The sequence below is a fragment of the Schistocerca americana genome, chromosome 3 (genome assembly GCF_021461395.2).
Source record: "Schistocerca americana isolate TAMUIC-IGC-003095 chromosome 3, iqSchAmer2.1, whole genome shotgun sequence".
Classification (NCBI taxonomy): Eukaryota; Metazoa; Arthropoda; class Insecta; order Orthoptera; family Acrididae; genus Schistocerca; species Schistocerca americana.
This window is the reverse complement of record NC_060121.1, coordinates 676,672,127-676,693,746: the sequence shown is the minus strand read 5'-3', so window position 1 is coordinate 676,693,746 and position 21,620 is coordinate 676,672,127. Positions and strand designations below refer to the sequence as shown.

At 41.6% G+C, this 21,620-nt stretch overlaps 1 protein-coding gene across 1 annotated transcript in view; it reads right to left on the bottom strand.

The window, feature by feature from the left end:
• The window catches only part of LOC124606310 (glycine receptor subunit alpha-2-like), a 629,777-nt gene that overhangs the window by 198,924 nt on the left and 409,233 nt on the right, over positions 1-21,620 (bottom strand). Inside the window, exon 5 of the mRNA XM_047138291.1 lies at positions 6,871-7,094. Within this exon, the coding sequence (XP_046994247.1) occupies positions 6,871-7,094 (224 nt within the window). The remainder of the gene's footprint in view (positions 1-6,870; positions 7,095-21,620) is intronic.

The following is a 21,620-nucleotide window of genomic DNA, read 5'->3' as shown; positions in this document are numbered from 1 at the left end:
TCTTGAAAGGGCAAGCGGCATTTCCTTCCCCATCCTTCTTCTTCGTCTGTGATGACCTCATGACACATAACCATCTTTTATAGCACGTTCGTTTACGTGTTTATGTGTGTTTAATAACGGAAGTCTTATGAAACACTTTAACCTTTTAATCTACAATTTGTAACTATTTTACTTGTATTAACCACATTAGTGATCCAAGATCCGAAGTCGTGTCCCCAAAAAACTTTGTTGTCAGAATCCTCAAAATTTCACTCAAAACTGAAATACGTAACTCACTGATCGTCAAATTACAATCTACATTTTGGACCTCTAACGTTTCCGTGAGAGATTAAGAACACCTAACGTAAAAAATAGTAAACAGAACAGCCAAATAAGTAAAACATAATTCATTAGCTGTGAAATTGCCGAACTAGGCCATTAATTTCACATTATTTTGAAGAAATCTTCGCAACACAACCGTGATGCGTTTCGGGCGTTTTTCTCAATTACTCATGAATAAAATGGGGAGAAATTTGAAACGATTCATAAAAATGAGATTGTTTAATAAATAAAGTCGTGATATAGTACAATGAAAACAAAGAGGAAAGAACGAAATCAGTTTTAATCAGTTAATGAGTCAGCATACAGATTATTCTGTTTCGCTATAAACTTTTTAGGGCATTTGATGTTCGTAATCGTCATACGATGTTAATATGCTAGAAAGTTTAAAAACTGTCATAGAGCACACACGGTACCAATGATTTTAGACTGAATTATTTTGGTTTTTTCTACGTTAATATTCAGAGCTGATTAGCAAAGTGGCAGCGTGGTTACCCTTATTATTTAAGCTATTGATTACCTGTCATTGGATGAGGAATGACATTCTCAAACCATAATAGAAGTATATCAATTCTTTTCTCTTATTTTTGAACAGATTCAGTCAATTCACATGGTACGAATGTAACAAGGGATACCGCGTCGACTTTGTAACTAGTGATAAATTAAAAAAATATGTTGTTATAGCAGCTTTTCGCCGTTTGAATATGTCGGTTCTGAGTAGTTTGTTTATCACTTTCCGCAATTACCGATTACTGATTTAATTTTCTGTTTAATTGGTCGGAGAGTGGCAAGGACAATTTACGTGCTATTGTTTTTCCCAAAGGAGAGATGACAGTGATCCAATCAACCATCGTGTCGATGGTTTCGTAACTAAGGTGCACTATACTACGAGTCATTTACATAATGTCCCATTGTAAAGTAATATAATACGCTAACAACTTGCGAGTCAGCCTCAGTGGACGTAATTTACCGTGCTGTGACTTTCAAAAGTGTTATTCCGTGAGCTCTGCTTTCCCATGGATGATTAGGTCACTCGTCACCATGTGGTGTGACGACATTTGGCAGACAGCGAGAGGTTGGATCTTTCTGCAAATGTGTCTGATGGTGGCCAATATATCTGGTAGTAGTAGTAGTTTCAGCCTCGTGAATGCACCGTAGTTTATTCGCTGTTTTGCTTGTTTTATTTCTGGGAAATATTGAATTTCTAATGAAACTAGCAAAGAGTAGTGTATAAAACGTAAGTAAATTATTTACCTTCACTTCTAGAAAACATTGTTTTGAGATGCAATTATAACTGGTAAAATGAATCTATGTAATGTGAAGAACTAATCTGTACGTGTTTTTCCGGGAGGTGGGTAAGTGAGGATTCTGAAAAACGAGCAGCTACGTCTCCTTCTAAGGAACGTACTAAAACGAGATACTGTTCCTAGGCTGAAAGTCATTGCAGGCATGGAGATAAGGCTCCGAACCCTGTACCATATTCCACCAAAGTGGGGGGTAATATCAGAATTACTTTATTAAATATTTTAAACGTAACTTAACGCAAAACATTCTTAATTACTTATCGGATGGTTCGTAGCGTTCAAGAATTCAAGCCATTTAAATGAGAAGAGTTGGTGTCAATTATCACTGATAGTCCATAATGGCATGCTGACAAAGCTTTATATTTGCCTGTCGATCGTCTTGGAACTGAAAGTGGTTTTGATAAGAGTTCTGTGAAAAAGAGTTCCCCAGCGATATTACATTCGTTGCACTCAAACCGCATAAAAGTTGAGCAGACAACTGTGCTGAACCTAATCGAGATCTACCCATATGAATCACCGAAAAAGAAAGAAGAAAAATAAACATACACTGACAATGAAGGAAAAAGAAAATTTTCCTCACAACAGCATTTCACACAGGACAATTTAAATGAAACATTACTCACAATAAAAGATTTACTGCCATTAGAGACATACGTAGAACTTTTTGGTGTAATAAATATGACGTTGAAGCGTATTACTACGTTTCCGTTGTATAGTGCGTACAAATGTAGGCCTTTTCCCATGTATTTTACCGTGCTAAATGGTACTACGGGATCTTCAATATTCAGATACAGCGCCCAGCCTGAGTATGGTTTTATATTGTTCCGACACTCGTTTCGGCAAATGCTGGTCTGTTTCCCAATCTCTATTTCATAAAGTATGATAAGCAGGGCGTTTAAACACGATAACGCAGAGCCAAATTTAATTTAAACTAAAATCATGATATTACGAAATCAATGGACCCTGGACAGACGCTACGAAATAGAGAGGTTCCATTGAGAATATTTGTGTTTTGGCTGCTGTTGACTTTTGGTCACAGTTACCGATCAGTTCGAAGTACTTCACGTGCGTCATTACCATTAATGGATGAGTTAATTCTGGGATATTATCCTGAATACCCCAGGAGTTATATGCTCGTGGTATCAATTAAAATTTTTCTGTTTCTAACTTGCAGTGTTGTTTATTCTGCTCCATAAAAACTCCAGGTGACTTTCTGGAGTATTCCACCTCACTAATGTAGACAGGATCTCTCTCCTTTTTTTTAAAAAAAAAGAGTAAGAAACGCTCTCTTCTGCACGCCATACGTACTCTGCTATCTGAGAAGCTGCTTCCGGAATGTAGTACATTTGAGATTTAACAAGGAGGCTCTAAAGTTCTCAAATCAAAATATATATTCAAAAAATCATCCGCGATCATCACTGAATGGACGAAACTTCTGTTTTATGCTTGTACGGCAGTTTCTAACTAAAGCGTCTCACTCGACGCTTCGATGCCGGTGGATATGCTACAAATCGTGAACTGTGCTTTCAGACCACGAACGAAGTTAATGGTCTTCATAAATTCAGCCAGTAGCCGAAAGCAGCCAAGGTTGCCCTCCGAACCCAGGCGACACGCTTCGGTGGTGGGATATGATGTATGACTTGAAACTTGCAGCCTCTCTTATAACTCATACTCGGCCCCAAAGCAACATTTGTTCTGATATCTCGTGCTTGCCATTCTGAGAACGTCCAAAAGTTTACAGCCATGATTACATCGGACTCAGTAATTGCGAACTTGCATTTTACATCGATCTGCCCTGTGATTTATTACATAGGGTGTTCTAATCCAATGACCTCCAGCAAATTCCGCTACAAGTTTCAAATGTTTTGACTGTGGTGTAAGTGTATCACCTGCGTTTTCTGTAACATATTTACAATGAATTTCTGTGCTTCACGTGATTTCCCTAAATCGCTCCAGGCAAATGCCGGGATGGTTCCTTTCAAAGGGCACGGCAGACTTCCTTCCCCATCCTTCCCTAATCCGATGAGACCGATGACCTCACTGTCTGGTCTCCTCCCCCAAAACAACCCCAAACCCAACCCTCTGTGATTCATCTTTCAGCTACATGTCGTGTGAGCTCAAATTTCTACACAAAAAAACAGTCAGTGATTCCCGCTGAGACTGAGTGGGAGGTATCCATCTGAAGTATTGGGAAAAGAATCTGTATAGAATTTACTTACCATTACCGGTATTCCGCAAAGTACTATGAAAATATGTGTATGCAACTGTTAACACGAAATAATGTTGTTGTGATTATGGAATGAACGAGTTTTCTTATACGTTTGCTTATTTACAAATTTAATCATGTGCAAACAGCCTGGTGTATAGCTCTGTCGGAACGTCTTCGTGCAATATGACTGTTGAATAACTGGCACAGTTTACGAGAAGGAGAGGATGAAGTCAGTATGTGAATAAGGGGCGATATGGGAGAGCTCTACAATTATCCAAGATGCAATGAGAATCAGAATAATGTATGTATGTGTCAGTACAAGCTGAATCAGATAAACAGATGCCGAAGGGCGCTAGGATACGGAACTGGCCCTTGGGATTCAGACACAGTACTGAAGTAAGAGAAACCAGTCGCAGTACAGTTATGACAATTCTAGTGGCTGACCACTTGCCAGGAGTGTGATGTGGAAACAACGCGTCCATGCCAGGTTGAAGATGGTTACGTTGGTTGTGGTACTATTTTTGTATTTGGAAAATACAAGTCATATTATTAAAATTGTATCTTAAATGGGAGTAGAAGTAATCCAAGACCGTGGAAACAACAGCTCATCTACACTCCTGGAAATGGAAAAAAGAACACATTGACACCGGTGTGTCAGACCCACCATACTTGCTCCGGACACTGCGAGAGGGCTGTACAAGCAATGATCACACGCACGGCACAGCGGACACACCAGGAACCGCGGTGTTGGCCGTCGAATGGCGCTAGCTGCGCAGCATTTGTGCACCGCCGCCGTCAGTGTCAGCCAGTTTGCCGTGGCATACGGAGCTCCATCGCAGTCTTTAACACTGGTAGCATGCCGCGACAGCGTGGACGTGAACCGTATGTGCAGTTGACGGACTTTCAGCGAGGGCGTATAGTGGGCATGCGGGAGGCCGGGTGGACGTACCGCCGAATTGCTCAACACGTGGGGCGTGAGGTCTCCACAGTGCATCGATGTTGTCGCCAGTGGTCGGCGGAAGGTGCACATGCCCGTCGACCTGGGACCGGACCGCAGCGACGCACGGATGCACGCCAAGACCGTAGGATCCTACGCAGTGCCGTAGGGGACCGCACCGCCACTTCCCAGCAAATTAGGGACACTGTTGCTCCTGGGGTATCGGCGAGGACCATTCGCAACCGTCTCCATGAAGCTGGGCTACGGTCCCGCACACCGTTAGGCCGTCTTCCGCTCACGCCCCAACATCGCGCAGCCCGCCTCCAGTGGTGTCGCGACAGGCGTGAATGGAGGAACGAATGGAGACGTGTCGTCTTCAGCGATGAGAGTCGCTTCTGCGTTGGTGCCAATGATGGTCGTATGCGTGTTTGGCGCCGTGCAGGTGAGCGCCACAATCAGGACTGCATACGACCGAGGCACACAGGGCCAACACACGGCATCATGGTGTGGGGAGCGATCTCCTACACTGGCCGTACACCACTGGTGATCGTCGAGGGGACACTGAATAGTGCACGGTACATTCAAACCGTCATCGAACCCATCGTTCTACCATTCCTAGACCGGCAAGGGAACTTGCTGTTCCAACAGGACAATGCACGTCCGCATGTATCCCGTGCCACCCAACGTGCTCTAGAAGGTGTAAGTCAACTACCCTGTCCAGCAAGATCTCCGGATCTGTCCCCCATTGAGCATGTTTGGGACTGGATGAAGCGTCGTCTCACGCGGTCTGCACGTCCAGCACGAACGCTGGTCCAACTGAGGCGCCAGGTGGAAATGGCATGGCAAGCCGTTCCACAGGACTACATCCAGCATCTCTACGATCGCCTCCATGGGAGAATAGCAGCCTGCATTGCTGCGAAAGGTGGATATACACTGTACTAGTGCCGACATTGTGCATGCTCTGTTGCCTGTGTCTATGTGCCTGTGGTTCTGTCAGTGTGATCATGTGATGTATCTGACCCCAGGAATGTGTCAATAAAGTTTCCCCTTCCTGGGACAATGAATTCACGGTGTTCTTATTTCAATTTCCAGGAGTGTATTTCCCAGGGAAATACAACAGCATTGCTTTTGCCTCTGTGAAAACCTGGAACTTCCAGATTACAAAACCTATCATCCTAGCTATTTGTTTTGTTATCGGACCTTCGTTATGTTTTATTGACTGAAATAAGGATAAATGGTAGTTTTAACTGGGGAGGGCCAAAATACTTACAATCCATTCGAAAACTGAGCTATAAACGTGGGTGATATACCTCCAGGTAGCATCTACGTAAGATATAAAAGGTTGTTCCTATCTTCGAATAATACTAAGTATGAATTTGGACCTCCAGGTACCATCTACATAAGATAAAAAAGGTTGTTCCTGTCTTCGAAAATTACCAACGTTTGAATTTGGTTGTATGATGAAACTAAACCGGAAAGCATTCCTTCTACTGCGAAAACTGTTCTTATTTTTCGTACTTTTCTGTTTAGTTTCAGTAGGCTATCCTTTTTCAAGTCCACTGGGAAACGGTAAACTGTAGTATGCTTCTTACCTATGCACCAGCTTTAATTAGGACCTAGTACCTCTTATTTTCTGTGTTACCAAGCAGATAATACTGATTCAAATTTATGGTGAACACCGTTAAAATTAAAGAAATTGGACACGTTTGATCAAACTTATAGATTAACAGAAACAAGTGATTTTCAGGAAGACCATTTATATTGTCATCTTTTGAGTTCCACTCCAACTGAGGAGCGCTAAAAGCCTCTGACGAAGATCATTGTAACGGGAGATAATGGTATCAACGTAATGTATACCCATATTGCTGCTGCGAATCGACTGCAGTAACGCTGGGTACCATCAGAATTCACTATCGAGCAGTCCCACAATGGCAACAATTATGCACACCACGTTGCGTTTCGCAGACCATATTGATCTGTTCCTATCCATAGAATACTGGCGAAGCGCTGTAAATCGCTGAAAAACGGATGTAGTTGACACTGATACTTTAAAAACTACTAAATTATTTTGAGACATTCCATCGATGGTTTATCCAACTCACCTTAGCATGTAAAGGATTTCGCCGTCTGGATGGATGCGTACCAGTACGTTGGGTACCGTCACGAACTGGAATTCCGCATGTTTGGCATTTGGGAAGTACACCTCTGGCTTCCAGATCGCCTTCACCAGGTTGGGGTCATTAAGATCGAGAGGCTCCGTGATGTTGGAGTGCCGCAGTCGCGAGTCTTGCCACTTCTGCCGCAGGTACAGGTCTACTTCGTAGTCCTGCGGGAATACCACAAAAGAAAATTTGAACAAAGGCAGCAGACAGCGACCACTAATTCTGAAATGATAACAACATATGAACTCATGGACATTCATACTAAGCTACAATTCATGGTAGTCCACAAATACGGTTGATGATTATTATCTGTGAAACAAATGAATTACTATGATACAGTGATTTGTTGGCTGGTTATCAAATTCATTTCACTCGAAATGTTGGTCCTCTTAAAGAGATAAGCATTTCACTGTTCGTAATGTATGTTAATGAAGAACTCATGCCCCTAATCCAAAATGCCTTATCTATATGAAAAAAATGAAGTACTCAAAAGACATGGTCGGATGTCAATGTCACTTCTTACACGCACATACAGTAACTGGCTGTATGTAAATGATTAAACTAGCAGACCTTTGTGATAGAATCAAAGGTGACCAGAGTGCATTAGCATCGTTCGTTCTTAGCGCTGTTACAGACAAGGCTGGATATAAACTATGCGATCAAAAGTATCCGGACACGTGGCTGGAAACGACTTAAAAGTTCGTGTCGCCCTCCATCGGTAATGCAGGAATTCAGTAGGGTGTTGGTCCGCCCTTAGCCTTGATGACAACTTCCACTCTCGCAGGCAAACGCTCAATCAGGTGCTGGAAGGTTTCTTGGGGAATGGCAGCCCATCATTCACGGAGTGCTGCACTGAAGAGAGGTATCGATGTCGGTCGGTGAGGCCTGGCACGAAGTCGGTGTTCCGAAACATCCTAAAGGTGCTCTATACGATTCTGGTCATGAATCTGTGCAGCTCAGTCCATTACAGGGATGTTACTGTCGTGTAACCACTCCGCCACAGACCGTGAATTATGAACAGGTGCTCGATCGTCTTGAGACATGGAATCGCCATCCCGGAATTGCTCTTCAACAGTGGGAAGCAAGAAGGTGCTTAAAACATCATTGTATGCCTGCGCTGTGATAGTTCATGCAAAACAACAAGGGGTGCAAGCTCCCTCCATGAAAAACACTACCACACCATAACACCACCGCCTCCGAATTTTACTGTTGGCACTACACACGCTGGCAGATGACGTTCACTGGACATTCGCCATACCCACACCCAGCCACCGGATCGCCACATTGTGTACCGTGATTCAACACTCCACATGTTTTCCCACTGTCCAATCGGCCAATGTTTCCGCTCCTTACACCAAGCGAGGCGTCATTCTTCATTTACCGGCGTAATGTGTGGCTTATGAGCAGCCGCTGGACCATGAAATCGAAGTTTTCTCACCTCTCGTCTGTCATAGTACTTGCAGTGGACCCTGATACAGTTTGGAATTCCTGTGTGATGGTCTGGATAGATGGTTCAAATGGTTCTGAGCACTATGGGACTTAACATCTATGGTAATCAGTCCCCTAAAACTTAGAACTACTTAAACCTAACTAACCTATGGATATCACACACATCCATGCCCGAGGCAAGATTCGAACCTGCGACCGTAGCAGTCACGCGGCTCCGGACTGAGTGCCTAGAACCGCTAGACCACCGCGCCCGGCGTCTGGATAGATGTCTGCCTATAAAACATTACGACATTCTTCAATGGTCGGCGGTCTCTGTCAGTCAACAGACGAAATCGACCTGTACGCTTTTGTGCTGTACGTGTCCCTTCACGTTTTCACTTCACTATCAAATCGGAAACAGTGGACCTAGGGATGTTTAGGAGCGTGGAAATCTCCCGTACAGACGTATGACACAACTGATACCCAATCACCCTACCACGTTGTAAGTCAGTTCTGCGGACGGCACCATTCTGCTCTCTCAGGATGTCTAATGACTACTGAGGTTGCTGATGTGGAGAACGTGGCAGTAGGTGGAAGCACAATGCACCTAATATGAAAAACGTATGTTTTTGTGAGTGTCCGGATACTTTTGAACACATTGTGTATAACGGTTCGGACAACTTCGGATGCTGGGTGGTCACTTTGTGGGTCATAAAGATGCTGTGTATTTTTGTGAGACAGGGTTATCGTCACTTGACTGAGATTGAAAGGGACCTCATTGTGGCTCTCCATTTTGTCGACTGCAGGAATCGTACAATATCCAGACTTGTGGCGCTTTCGGATGTAATGGTGGCCCGATGGAGGACTACATTGGAATCTGGGAGTAGCCGTACTCATCGTCGAGGTTCCTGTCGACCAAGTGTGACCATCACAAGAGAGGAATGCTGTATTTCATTCAGCAAATCTTACTCTCTTTACAAAAGCGTCCGTCATCCGAAAACAAGTAATGGACTCTCTCTACCATCCTGTCAAGCTCACTTTATTGGTCGGAGATACAGACGACATGAAGCACCAGTTCCAACACTTGTGGGTGAACTAGCCTCAGGAGAGGATAATATGGATTTATTACTCCCTTCAGCGCATGCATTCTGAGCAGAGGCGACGCAACGTCTGATAAGTAGTCTCATACTGCCAAGTTCTTTGTATATTTGAATCGATTTTGTAATCAATGAAATAGCACTATATACTCTCTAAAGTCGTGCAGTTTGCTTCCTCCCCCTCCTCTCCCACCTTCCACTCCCGGGTACTACACTTCTTTTGTCAGACAGCGTATATTCAGCTGCATTCAATAACAGGTGTTACGCTATATGAATGGGCACTGTGCGTGTGTATTAGTAAGACAGTATAGATCCTTCTAAATTTTTAGTTTTTTGTGAGTTGCTGTTGAACCACCAAAAGTTGGGCAACAGGTGAACGCTGCAGATTTTGGTGCACAGTTTTGTTTCTATTCGTCCTTATACATGCAGTTATCTCGGTATATTCGTTGAGAAGCCAGTCGCCTAATTAAATAAACCGATCTGTTTCATTAAAAAACAGTAGTGGCCGAATAAAAAAAAGAACAGATGCATATTTAATGCTCACCTCTAAAATTGGTGGGTTTTTATTATTTGGTGTACCACTGCTACTTCTGTTTCAAGTAAAAAATCTAAGATGTCCTTCTAATAAAGTTTCTACTTATTGGTAAAGATGATTCTTAGAATAACGCTTTTACTGATGTACAATGTTAGATGATTTTTATATGGCTGCGATGTATACACTTAAATTTTCGTATACAAAAGTGATACGTAAACAAGTTCTCTGAAATGAAACATGACATCTGATATTGTAATTTTCTTTACAATACTCTTCTTCGCAATACAAGATATCAACAAGACGGTATTGTATGTTTCTCTTCTACTCGTGATGGATAATGTCTTGCCAATAAACTTGTACGCGTTGCATATTGTTGCTGTGACTATATATATTGGGCATGCACTGACCATGGGTGAAATTAGGTATTACACTTCAATGATTTGACAGGTATGCTAGGAACAAAAAATGGTTCAAATGTCTCTGAGCTCTATGGGACTTAACATCTGAGGTCATCAGCCCCTAGAACTTAGAACTAGTTAAACCTAACTAACCTAAGGACATCACACACATCTATGCCCGAGGCTAGATTCGAACCTGCATCCGTAGCAGTCGCGTGGTTCAAGACTGAAGCACCTAGAACCGCTCGGCTACCGCGGCTGGCTGCAAGGAAAAGTGTGTGCGTGTGTGTGTGTGTGTGTGTGTGTGTGTGTGTGTGTGTGTGTGTGTGACAGAGAGAGAAAAAGTAACACAGTTGTAGTGGCATCAATGAATGATTTGATTTGTCGGTTCAAAGAATTTATTCTCAGCGGGCATCTGAAGTAAGAACACACAAGGGCTGACGTTTTGTTGAATGTGAAGGGAGAATGAAAGATTCGTTTCACTATAGCTGCTGTTGTAGGATACTTTGCATTTATGGCTATATGTGACAGTGGTACTTCTGTCGTGGGATCCTTTGGTTCAGTGCTTATCGCTGCTTCCTGTGCCGACATGCAGTACAAAGGTTACAGGTTGGTGCCACACACTTATTGTCACCAGATTAAAAAACTTGTTAAAGTATTAAATTAAACGTGCAACAATCAACGTTTAGCCTGTCTCATTGTCGTAAACTGACTGTCATGAAAGTGGCCTAAATTTGTTATTAACAGCGTGAGCATACACTGTCCAGTCACATTAATGTGACCACCTATCAAAAGTGTGAATAACCTCGTTTTGGAGCGCAGAGTGCTGCGAGACGTGCATTATGCCTTCCAGAATAACGGAATCACCCAGCAAATGCCGCGAATGTCAGTAGCAGGTACTGTTCTCAGCTGCATTACTACAATTAGTGTGCTTAACTTTAACATCCCACTCTAAAGTATGTTTGTTTCTAACGTATTATATATCTCAAATAATATGCCAACATCTTATATAAATTACGTATTGAAAGGGCACTACGAAGTCCGCAAAGAGCACAGTATGAGAAGAATAAAACGGGAGGGGGGGGGGGCGGGGGCAGAAAGTCCTACATATTATGATCATTTAACTTGCCGAATAATCTAATTAGTATCCTCTGTATCTGATATACAAAGAAGTCCTCTCTAAAAACTGACAATAATACCTAAGATTTTTCGTAACTTACATTTTAAAACTACGTAGTCCTGATAATTTCACACCAATACATCTGCCATGTTGGTAAGACGGTAAAATAGTGTATGTCGTTTACCCTTGGTAACGGTGCTACACGGATTATTTGGTCTCCCATTCATAGTTGGATGTCACGAAGAGTGCTGTCAGTAGGACGTTGTTAGGCTTTTACATGCACAGTTTTAATTGGTAATCAATAAAACACCATATATAAAATGTTACGCTCATATCATCTACCCTCGTAGAAATACGATGGTTCCCAGGATTTTTTTTCATTCTGCATCCGCTACGTCTGATGAATTGTATGGAGGAATATGTCGTATATTATCATTGGTGCTCTTGTTTACTTCGTACCCAGTAATCTACGATAGTCGCAGCACATGAATAACGACGTTTACCAACTCTGACACCACGTAAATATATATCTCTTAAACTTTTAAATTACAACATAAAGATGTGTTGACGCGTACCTGTGATTTTTTCAGTTTATAAAGCTGCTATCAATCACTCATATCCCTTCCAATTGCAAGTAAAGGTCACGTCATGTCCTACCAGACCACGAAATGTAGCAGAATCCACTTCAGCAGAAAGTTCTGCCTACATCGACAGCAGCTCGGAGGATGCTTGTTATGCACACGTTTGTCTTTATTGTGAGTTCCTAGCTATAAGCGGCTTCCAACGGTTTAGCTTTTCTCGTAATGGCTCTTCGGTACTTTTCCAAATATTCAGTTGGCGCTACATGTGAATCATGCCGCCTATGCAAAGAAGCGCAGCTCAAAACTTTATTACATGTCAGACCACAATTTTAAAAAATCTTTCCATGTGTGTTTTCTGTCATCATGATATGTATTACAGTGACTTTAAGAGGACCGCCAGGTATTATTACAACGTTCGTGATATTTCCTGTCAAGATTTCTGATCAGGTACGGCTTCTAGTTGTGCAGCCAATGCTGACCGATCATATTCTAATCGTACTAATCATACCATAATTACTTAAATCATTGTTGTACCGTCACGACAGCAGTCTGACACATAAATTATTAGACACACAATGGAACTGTAACATGTATGTGTCATCAGCTTCAATCATTCACAGTCCGGCCCTTGTTTACCTACAGAATGAAGTTCCGATCGTCGGGACCGTTAGGTGGGCTGTGCAAACGTGAACTGTTTAGTAGTAGGTTCTCTATATAAGAATTCTATCATAATGAAGTGTAGCATATTTACTAATCGATTATTTGTTTGGACCTATTTCTAACAAACTTTCTACTCTTTGGGAATGTCCTTACGGATTACATTTGTACTGATTCTTGTTTCTCCTACTTCATCCGAATAAATACATTTTAGTTGGGCAGTTACAACAAGCACAGGTATGTCCTCATCAAAGATTATTTCGGGAATAGCTATACTACTACAGAGCATCCAAACGGATACGAGCCCTAGGGATTCTACAGACTTGTCTCTGATTCGTGGTACGTGATGGATATTAAAGAAATGATGTATATAGGGAGGAAACATGTATCCGTGATTCTGCAAAAAGCTCATAAGAAAACCTAAAAGTTTGCGATAAGTCTGAGACACAGAATGACTGGTGAAAATGTAGATTCAAATGACAGAACCTATCCCATCTTTATCGAAGGAATTGCAGTACTGATTGATAAGACTTGATAATCTCATTTGTCGTTCACTATATGGCTAATCGGTAAAGTAGGAGAGAATATTTTTATAAAAGCGTTTTGTATTCTGTAGAGATCTTGTCGTAATGAAAGGTCAATATCGGAAGAACTAAGTCAGAAGACACATAATGCCGATTTTCCTGGTACTGATGGCTCACGACTTGTATCTCACACGTAAAGGCGTCGAAGAAAACTCCCGGACGTTGGAAATGCCCCCGCAACCCATCCTTGTACTGATTTTTATTGCAAGTTTGAGAGGTACTTTTCATATTTTGTTTTCCTGGGCATGAAGAAAAATGTATGATCAATAAGCTATAAGCAATTTTCCACACCTAGAAATGCATACTTGATTTTTCATGAACATTATATGGATTCCAACAGAGTCATTGACTATTTAATGAATTGATTAACTGTCTTTCCAAAAAAAGGAAGAGGCACAGATGGGCTCTAGTTTGTGTCGTTTCACAAAGTCTAGGGAACTATGTTCACCATACCGCCATACCGCATGTATCAACATCGGAATACTACGACGACGGCATGCGCAGCACACTGACAATAGTCCTAAGTTGACCTCTTTCACTGTGGGAGAAGTATAATTGGTTGCTACGATAACCCATATACTTACAGATAATTAACTAGTTCTGCTGCCGGAAGAGACGTTAAGCCCGAGCTGAGAAGCAAAGAAGTGACATTGGCTGTCAACAATTTCCCATTATACCAGCTGCCCTTCTGTCTGAGTTTCACATATGCAAACTCTCACTATAAGTGACGAAGTTTGGACAGCTCAACTTCATGCTCAGTATGGCATGACTGCACGAGACGGACGGCGACCGGTATTGTACTCTACATGCAGTCTTAAGGGTAAATCGTCACCGAGTGGATAGCATCTTCGCCTTCAAATAAGACGTTGTTAGTGGCAGAAGCTATGACGGACCGGATTAACTACTAGTGGAAAACATTGATATCGGGTGATCACATTTCTCAGCACATGTATCTGACGTGTTAGTCATCCAAAATGGTTGCAACTCTAAAACATTATCACATTATCCTATGCTACTTGTGTATACTGCCTCACATGACTAAAAACTCGAAATATTGACTGTAATAGAAAAGAGAAAATCTTGATAGCTAACAAAAGATAAGGTCCGACGATTACTGGTCATGAGAAAGTACATTCGTATCAATAATATTTTACGATGTTTTGTGCTAATTTGATATCTCTTACCTTTTCATCGGAAGCTCGTTGGGCGATCGATACCACTTCATACGACTGGCCGGTATTCATTTCATGTAATCTCGAATATTAATTGCAAAATGCCCTTGCACGCATTTTAGTCACACAACACACACTTCGTACACTAAAAATTTGACTGACAATTGAAACCTTGCAAGTTACTACTATAACTGATTCAGCTTCGTACTGCATATCCATCATCTAGTATCCCAATGCAGACGTCACAACGCCCCTGTGATCCAGGTCGATCACGGCTTCCACAGGTAAATGCCACACCGGTTGCATAGGGTTCAAAAGATATTGCACACATTGAACATATTTCCGGTGACAACGTCAAACGTAAGTCAGACCAATTTAAGAGGACTCTGCGTTACGGTTTCTCACTTAAGATGGTGGTGGACATCCATGATTACAGAAATCCAACATTATGTAACTATTACTTGTTACATACTGGATTGAAAGTAAGTACTTTTCTCAAATTTTCCATTTGCTTCACCAGTTATTCCGGAAGTGGCACTTTTATGAATGGTAGTGAGTTCTCGATACCGTCATAATGCAAATTGTTTCGTTAGCGTAAAGAAATTTCCAAACATTCTCCAATAATCTTCCATAGGATCCTTTAAGTTATGGAATACTCTTGAAGGCCACCTTAGCTGTCTACAGGTTCCTGTGTTGACTGATAAGGGAAACTGTGCGGCTAACGAGGCCTTGAAGAATTTTCATTCATTTTCAAAAAAGAAGAATCAAGACTTTTTAAGATTATTTTGGAGAATTTTTGGCATTTCTTTGCAGTAACAATGTATAATCTAAACTGTGATTGGCCTAACTGTAAAATAGTTGGAACTATTTGGGTCTGATCCACAAGGTCCCCTAGTCAAGCGGCCAGAAAACAGCGTTTTAGGAAAGGCCCATGTCTGAATCCCTTTAGGAGCAGGTGAATATCAACTTCACACGACCACTGTCGTTATTACGAAAAGAAAATCTCTCTTGTTTAATGGATTGTGGCCAGATGTCAACGGCTATTGCACGAGTGGCGGATTTGTCTCCGGTGTCTTCGTTTACTGTTGAGCAGCTCTGCACATGATCCTTCAAGATGACCAACAGATTTTCTCTGTGGAGTTTTACGATACATGTACATGGTGTGACGTCCAGCACCTCACAACTTTCTAGTTCTATTCTGTATCTAATGCGGAAACAGAGCTGCTGACTGGTAGAATTAATGCTAAAATGCGAAAGATAATGACGACGATGGCCTCGAGTAAGCTGGCGAGATGCGGTTGCAGATGGGGCTGTCCGTTGATATGGCAAGTACTGGTTCCAAGGCCTTGAGTAGATTGCAAAATCCTGCAACCAATCTAAGGCACCAGAGACACAATAGTATTGATATAGCATAAATGTAAAGCCTCACGGGCGAGCCATGATTTGCTGTGGCTTATATGACAAGATCTGATGCCACAACAGAAGAATGGACCAAGTCCATATAATTAATTGTCCCCTTTTTTTTAAAGGTATCACAGTGTGCCAGCCACCAATTCTGAGAAGGGAGCTACATAGATGCGATCTAAGACAGCAAGATCTTCCTTACTGTGTTTCACGAGTCATCACTAGGTGACTGTTACAAGAACCACGAGTGGCAGTCCCTATCTCCGGACTCAGCTGGCTGCTACCTGCTTCTTGCGCCAAGTCCGATGCCGTGGACTTTGCCCTTTTCAAAACTCTTTAAATGACGTGTTACTCACTGTATGGATATCAACGTTCAAGCCCGGGGCCTAACAGCCACTCAACCTCTCAGCCACCATCGCTTGCGTGAGCAAATTTCTTGCCGCGTGCCTCTCCTCGTGTGAGCAGACACTGATGCTACTGTACGGGACACGGCGCGATACGGCGCACCTCGTTTGCTGCAACCAAGCAACGTTTAGTGCATGCGAACTGCTTGTCGCCTGCTGCTGCGGTCAGCACCCTTGCGTGGTCGTTGTCATCATCACTCTATCCGCCGTGCGTCTCTGTTGACGCTCGCACTTCTATCAGGGCCGCCTACGTCTTACGTCCTCGGTACATTCGCTTCTCCGAGAATAATCCAGAGCTGCAATAGTTTATTGTGTAATAAATGAATGTACTCAAAAATTTTCATATTGACACGTCGGACGACTATCAGGCATTCGCGCACTGCACCAGTGCTGCCCCAACCAGGATGGTGAAATAATGGCTTTCTGACGTTAACATCTTAGTTCCACCACTCGCTGTAGCGGCTATACACCCCCAACCACTACATCAGTTGTTGAGCCCCTTTGTAGTCACAACAAAGTCTTTTAACAGATCTTACGCTATCAGTCCACAAAACCATGAAACCGTACCCAAAACTATCGCTTTCCTTACATGACGTGTTACTCACTGTGTGGATATCAATGACAGGATGCAGTGCTACAAGACGCTGCGTCACCTGGCCAAAGTGACACCATATCCACACGGCTCCACTTCCCATTTGTTCTTCTGCCACTAGTCTGAAATCAGCAGAGAATACTCTTCCAATCTGAGGACTTGTTCTTAAATAAGCTTTAGTAATTCCTAACTTTTATATTTCTGGCGGTGCGTCCATGAGTACGTAAAGCCTCGATCAACTCTAGAAGAATTTTATCAAACTATTTCAGAAAATTATTGAATATTGCAACCCCATGGTCCTTCCCAATAAACGCGACAACCTTGTGATACCGGGTGTGCAAATCAAATACAGCATGGGCTCAATTGTCTGCTAGGGGTATCAACTATTGCCCTACTTTTGCAACGCCCAACCATGTGACATGCGGATCATTAAATGTGCTACTTTCTGTTTACATGAAACAAAAACCTACGTCAATATCTGCATCTACCAGGAAAGAAAACATGCTGCTAACATGGCTCTTCATTTGGAGGGCTTACTGACTGGGATGTTACAGAATAGCATTCTGTTGCAGTTTACCAAAAAATTCGGCAGCAGTTTAAATTAGTCACTACAAGTATTACTAGGACCTCACCAACTGGCACGGATTTAGATTCCCTTCTTAATGGATTCACAGTCATCATGAACAGAAATAGGACTAGAATACCCTTTTCCAATAAAGGTGTATGTATAGATCACTTAATTCAAAACATGAAAGTATGAAGGATGTTTAAATGTTATTCGGTGGCTTAAATTTTAAAACTGTACACTGATAATAATGAATAGCATACGATCTGTGATTCTTCTCAGACTAAGTATACGTTATCTTTGGTTTGTGGTACGACGGGCCTCTAATGAAGACACACTTCTATTTAACTGTCGTATGACGCTCCTCGTAACGAGAGGATGGTCTCATATAGCCGTTTAATGGTTAAGGCTTTACCAAATTCAGAGGTTTTTATTTCTGGAATACTTACTGTGTGAAGATCTAGGCCAGACCATTTCCACAACTTGTTTTTTATTTAGTATCGTTTGTAGTAGAGCAACTACAAATTAAATTTTCTTACATGTGGTAAACTTAAGACACAATGTCTTGAGTAAATTAGGGAAGTTACTACAGATAACACAATTACAAACCAACAAATAGCCCTACTTCTCGGTGGACTCACCTAAGTTCAAATTAAACGAGTCACTAAAATATTCGTGTAGCATCTTTGTCTATGACACAAGACGTACGAACAATATGATTCTCCAAAATCAGGTATAACAACGACCACAAGAAACATCGCAAATGGATAAAATCGTAACAGTTTCGGTGTGGCGAACTGGCCTCTTCCGTAATAAAATATTATGAACAGTCTGGGTGTAGAAAATCAAAACTAATTCTGTATGTACTTGTACATTTCTTTGGTAATTCGCACTGATTCTAATATGAACTGTTTGCCTGGTCGTTTCGTAAGCCGAGTAAACACACACATACTCCCTTCGTTAATCCTCAGTCCTCCTCACTTGCTCTTTATCTCAGTGGTACAGTTAGGGCTGGGCCACACGTTGTAGCACGCGTCCAATCCATCTGCTGATCTACTGTGCGTACTTCAAAGGTTCATCAGATCCCATTGCCATGTATTTCCAAAAAGTCAGAATTCCAGATATCAATTGTTTGTTCCAAATTCGCAAATATATTTACTCAATCAGCAACGAGAGCGTTTGTTTCACGAAACATCATTCTCAAAGATTTAGTGACGCGAAGGTATGCGAATACTGCTGCGTGATCACCAACTGTTAGCTCTTTCATCCAATATTCTTGCACAGAATCGACACTGGCAACCAGTTACGTGCAACAGAACGCCTGGCCACAATGTGCAAATAATGGATGCAATAATAGTCTTCGAGAAGAGGAATACGCGAGTGACATATTCATTTTCACGATACTGGCATCTTACAAGAATTTTTTATAGAACTTAAACTTTAAATGATTTGTGTAAGACTCTAGTATCCCGAACACAAAATTGTTAGGCTTTCTTAGCTTTAAACATAGGAACTGTACATGAATGTTGTGTACAAGGAATAAAGACATCAGTGTACTAGTGAGCGCTCAGATACTATGAAGTACAGTAATAACATTACTGTGACTGAAATGCTTCATCACTAACCAAACTAACTGCGGGCACGCAAATATAACTTGGGACATAAACACAACACAAACGAATCAATACCTGACCGCAACTGTCCAGCTTTCGGTCTAACACCATCTAAATTACTTTCTGTTAAACCCAGTAATAAGTACGTGTTTGTACACGTACAGACCTTCAGTCTGCAGTAAATTTGAAGAGGACGAAGTAGCAATCAGAAACCCCGAGATACCTACAGGGCAGAGTAGTTAATAGATTAAATTTTCTAAAGCATGTACTTTCTTTAGAAAACACGTTTTCAACAACCAAAAAACCCTCCGCTAATATAAATTTACAGACACACTGGCTTTGTCATGGAAACTAAATTTTTAATAATTAGGCCTATCAACTTCTCTTTCGAGAAGACATGGAAGAAGTATGTGACGCACTCTAATGCACAGAAAATTTTATTTTCAAACCCCGTTTCGTATCTGTCCTGCCACTTCTTCAACATTTAAGCAGTTTCAATTTCTTACGCTGCGCTCTTTCCCATATAAATAAGTGTGGGATTTTCATAATTCCTGTTACAGGGTTCCAAAAGGTGTGGAGGGAACTTACTAAAAACCGTGTTGTCAAATCTACCGTCTGAATGTAAAACAAAGTTGAATATCATGTTGTAACGTAACAGCAGTTGTTACCACATAAACACTATGAAATCATTAAGTTTTTGGAGAACGATTTATGTAATGAAGTATTTGAATTAACCTACTGGCATTGTTGTGAATCTCTGGAACCACATAACTGAATTAATATGTATTACGTAGTTTTTGGAACAGGATAACAAAGAATAGTGGTACTATTCGAAATGACTGTAAGAAATATTACCAGGGGACGTACTTTTTGAAACTCAATTTTCGAATATCTAATCACGCACGGCGGGGATACACAATGTGTTTTCCTTTCCAGCTTGTTTCAATAACACTGCATCGTCCCCGACACAGTAGGACTGAATGCCCATTGGACCTTGTGTCCATCTCCGAAGATGTGAATTAAGAGACATGCCGAAAAGTGGGTCGAATCAGTATATAAGGGAGTGACGACATTGAGCACATTTATGCAAATGTCGACTCTGAAAATTATGTTTGGCTGAATGAGTTTTCCGATCATACCGTCGCCGACACAGTAGGACTGAATGCCCATTGGACCTTGTGTCCATCTCTGAGGATGTGAATTAAGAGACATGCCGAAAAGTGGGTCGAATCAGTATATAAGGGGGTGACGCCATTGAGCACATTTATGCAAATGTCGACTCTGAAAATTATGTTTGGCTGTATGAGTTTTCCGATCATACTAACAAAGAGGCAACAATAAGACTGGAAGACGAAGAACGAATTGCTCGGACTACACAGGATGTAATACAGAGATGTATTCTTTTGCCCCTACTGTTGAGTCCAAACATCGAAGAAGCAATGACGGAAATAAAGAAAATATCCATGTTTAGGATTAAAATTCAGGCTGAAAGGAAATCCATGATAATTTCGCTAATGACATTGTTATGCTCAGAGAACGTCACGAAGAACTATATAACAATTATTGACAGGAATGAACAGTCTAATGAATACAGAATATGCGCTGACAGTAAAACGAAGAAAGGGGAAAGCAGAGACAAGATCAGGAATGAGAATAGACAGCAAATTAACATCAGAGTAGGGGACCACCAAAAAAACTAAGTTAAGCAATTCTATAACGTAGGCAGCAAAATAACCCACCATCAACGGTGCTAAGACAGCATAAAAAGGAGACTAGCACAGACAAAAACTGTATTCCGGGCCGAGAGAAATCTACTGGTATCAAACATAGGTCTTAATTTGAGGAATGAATTTTTGAGAATGTAAATTTCGAGCACAGCATTGTATGACAATAAAACATGCACGATGTGAAAACTTCGTGACCATCAGTCCTGATGTTAAGTATCTCGCTGTTCTCACTTCTGCTTCTTCTCTTTATTTTCGTCTTTCTTCGATTTACTCTCAATCCATATTCTGTACTCATTAGATTCCATTCAGCCTTCTTCACTTTCACTCAGGATAGCAATGTCATCAGCAAATCGTGTCACTGATGTCTTTCACCTAAGTATACTCCTGATACTGCCTTTTATTTATATTATTGCTTTTTCGACGTACAGGTTCAACAGTAGACGCGAAAGACTACATACCTGTCTTTCCCCTTTTTAAACCGAGCACTTCGTTCCTTGTCGTCCACTCTTGTCATGCCGCCTTGGTTCTTGCTTTTACCCGTCTATCCCTTTGGTTCTGCCCGTTTTTTCTCAAAATATCCAAAAAACTGCATCATTTCACATTCACGATCGTTTTTCCAGGTCGACAAATACTACGAATGTGTGTTTATTTTCTTTAGCCTTCCTTCCATTACCAATCGCAACGTCAGAAATGCCTCTCTGCTACGTTTACGTTTTCTTAAGCCACACCGATCGTCTTCTAACCCTTTCTCAGTTTACTTTTCCATTTATATATATATATATTATTCATATAAGCAACTTGGATGTAGGTTCT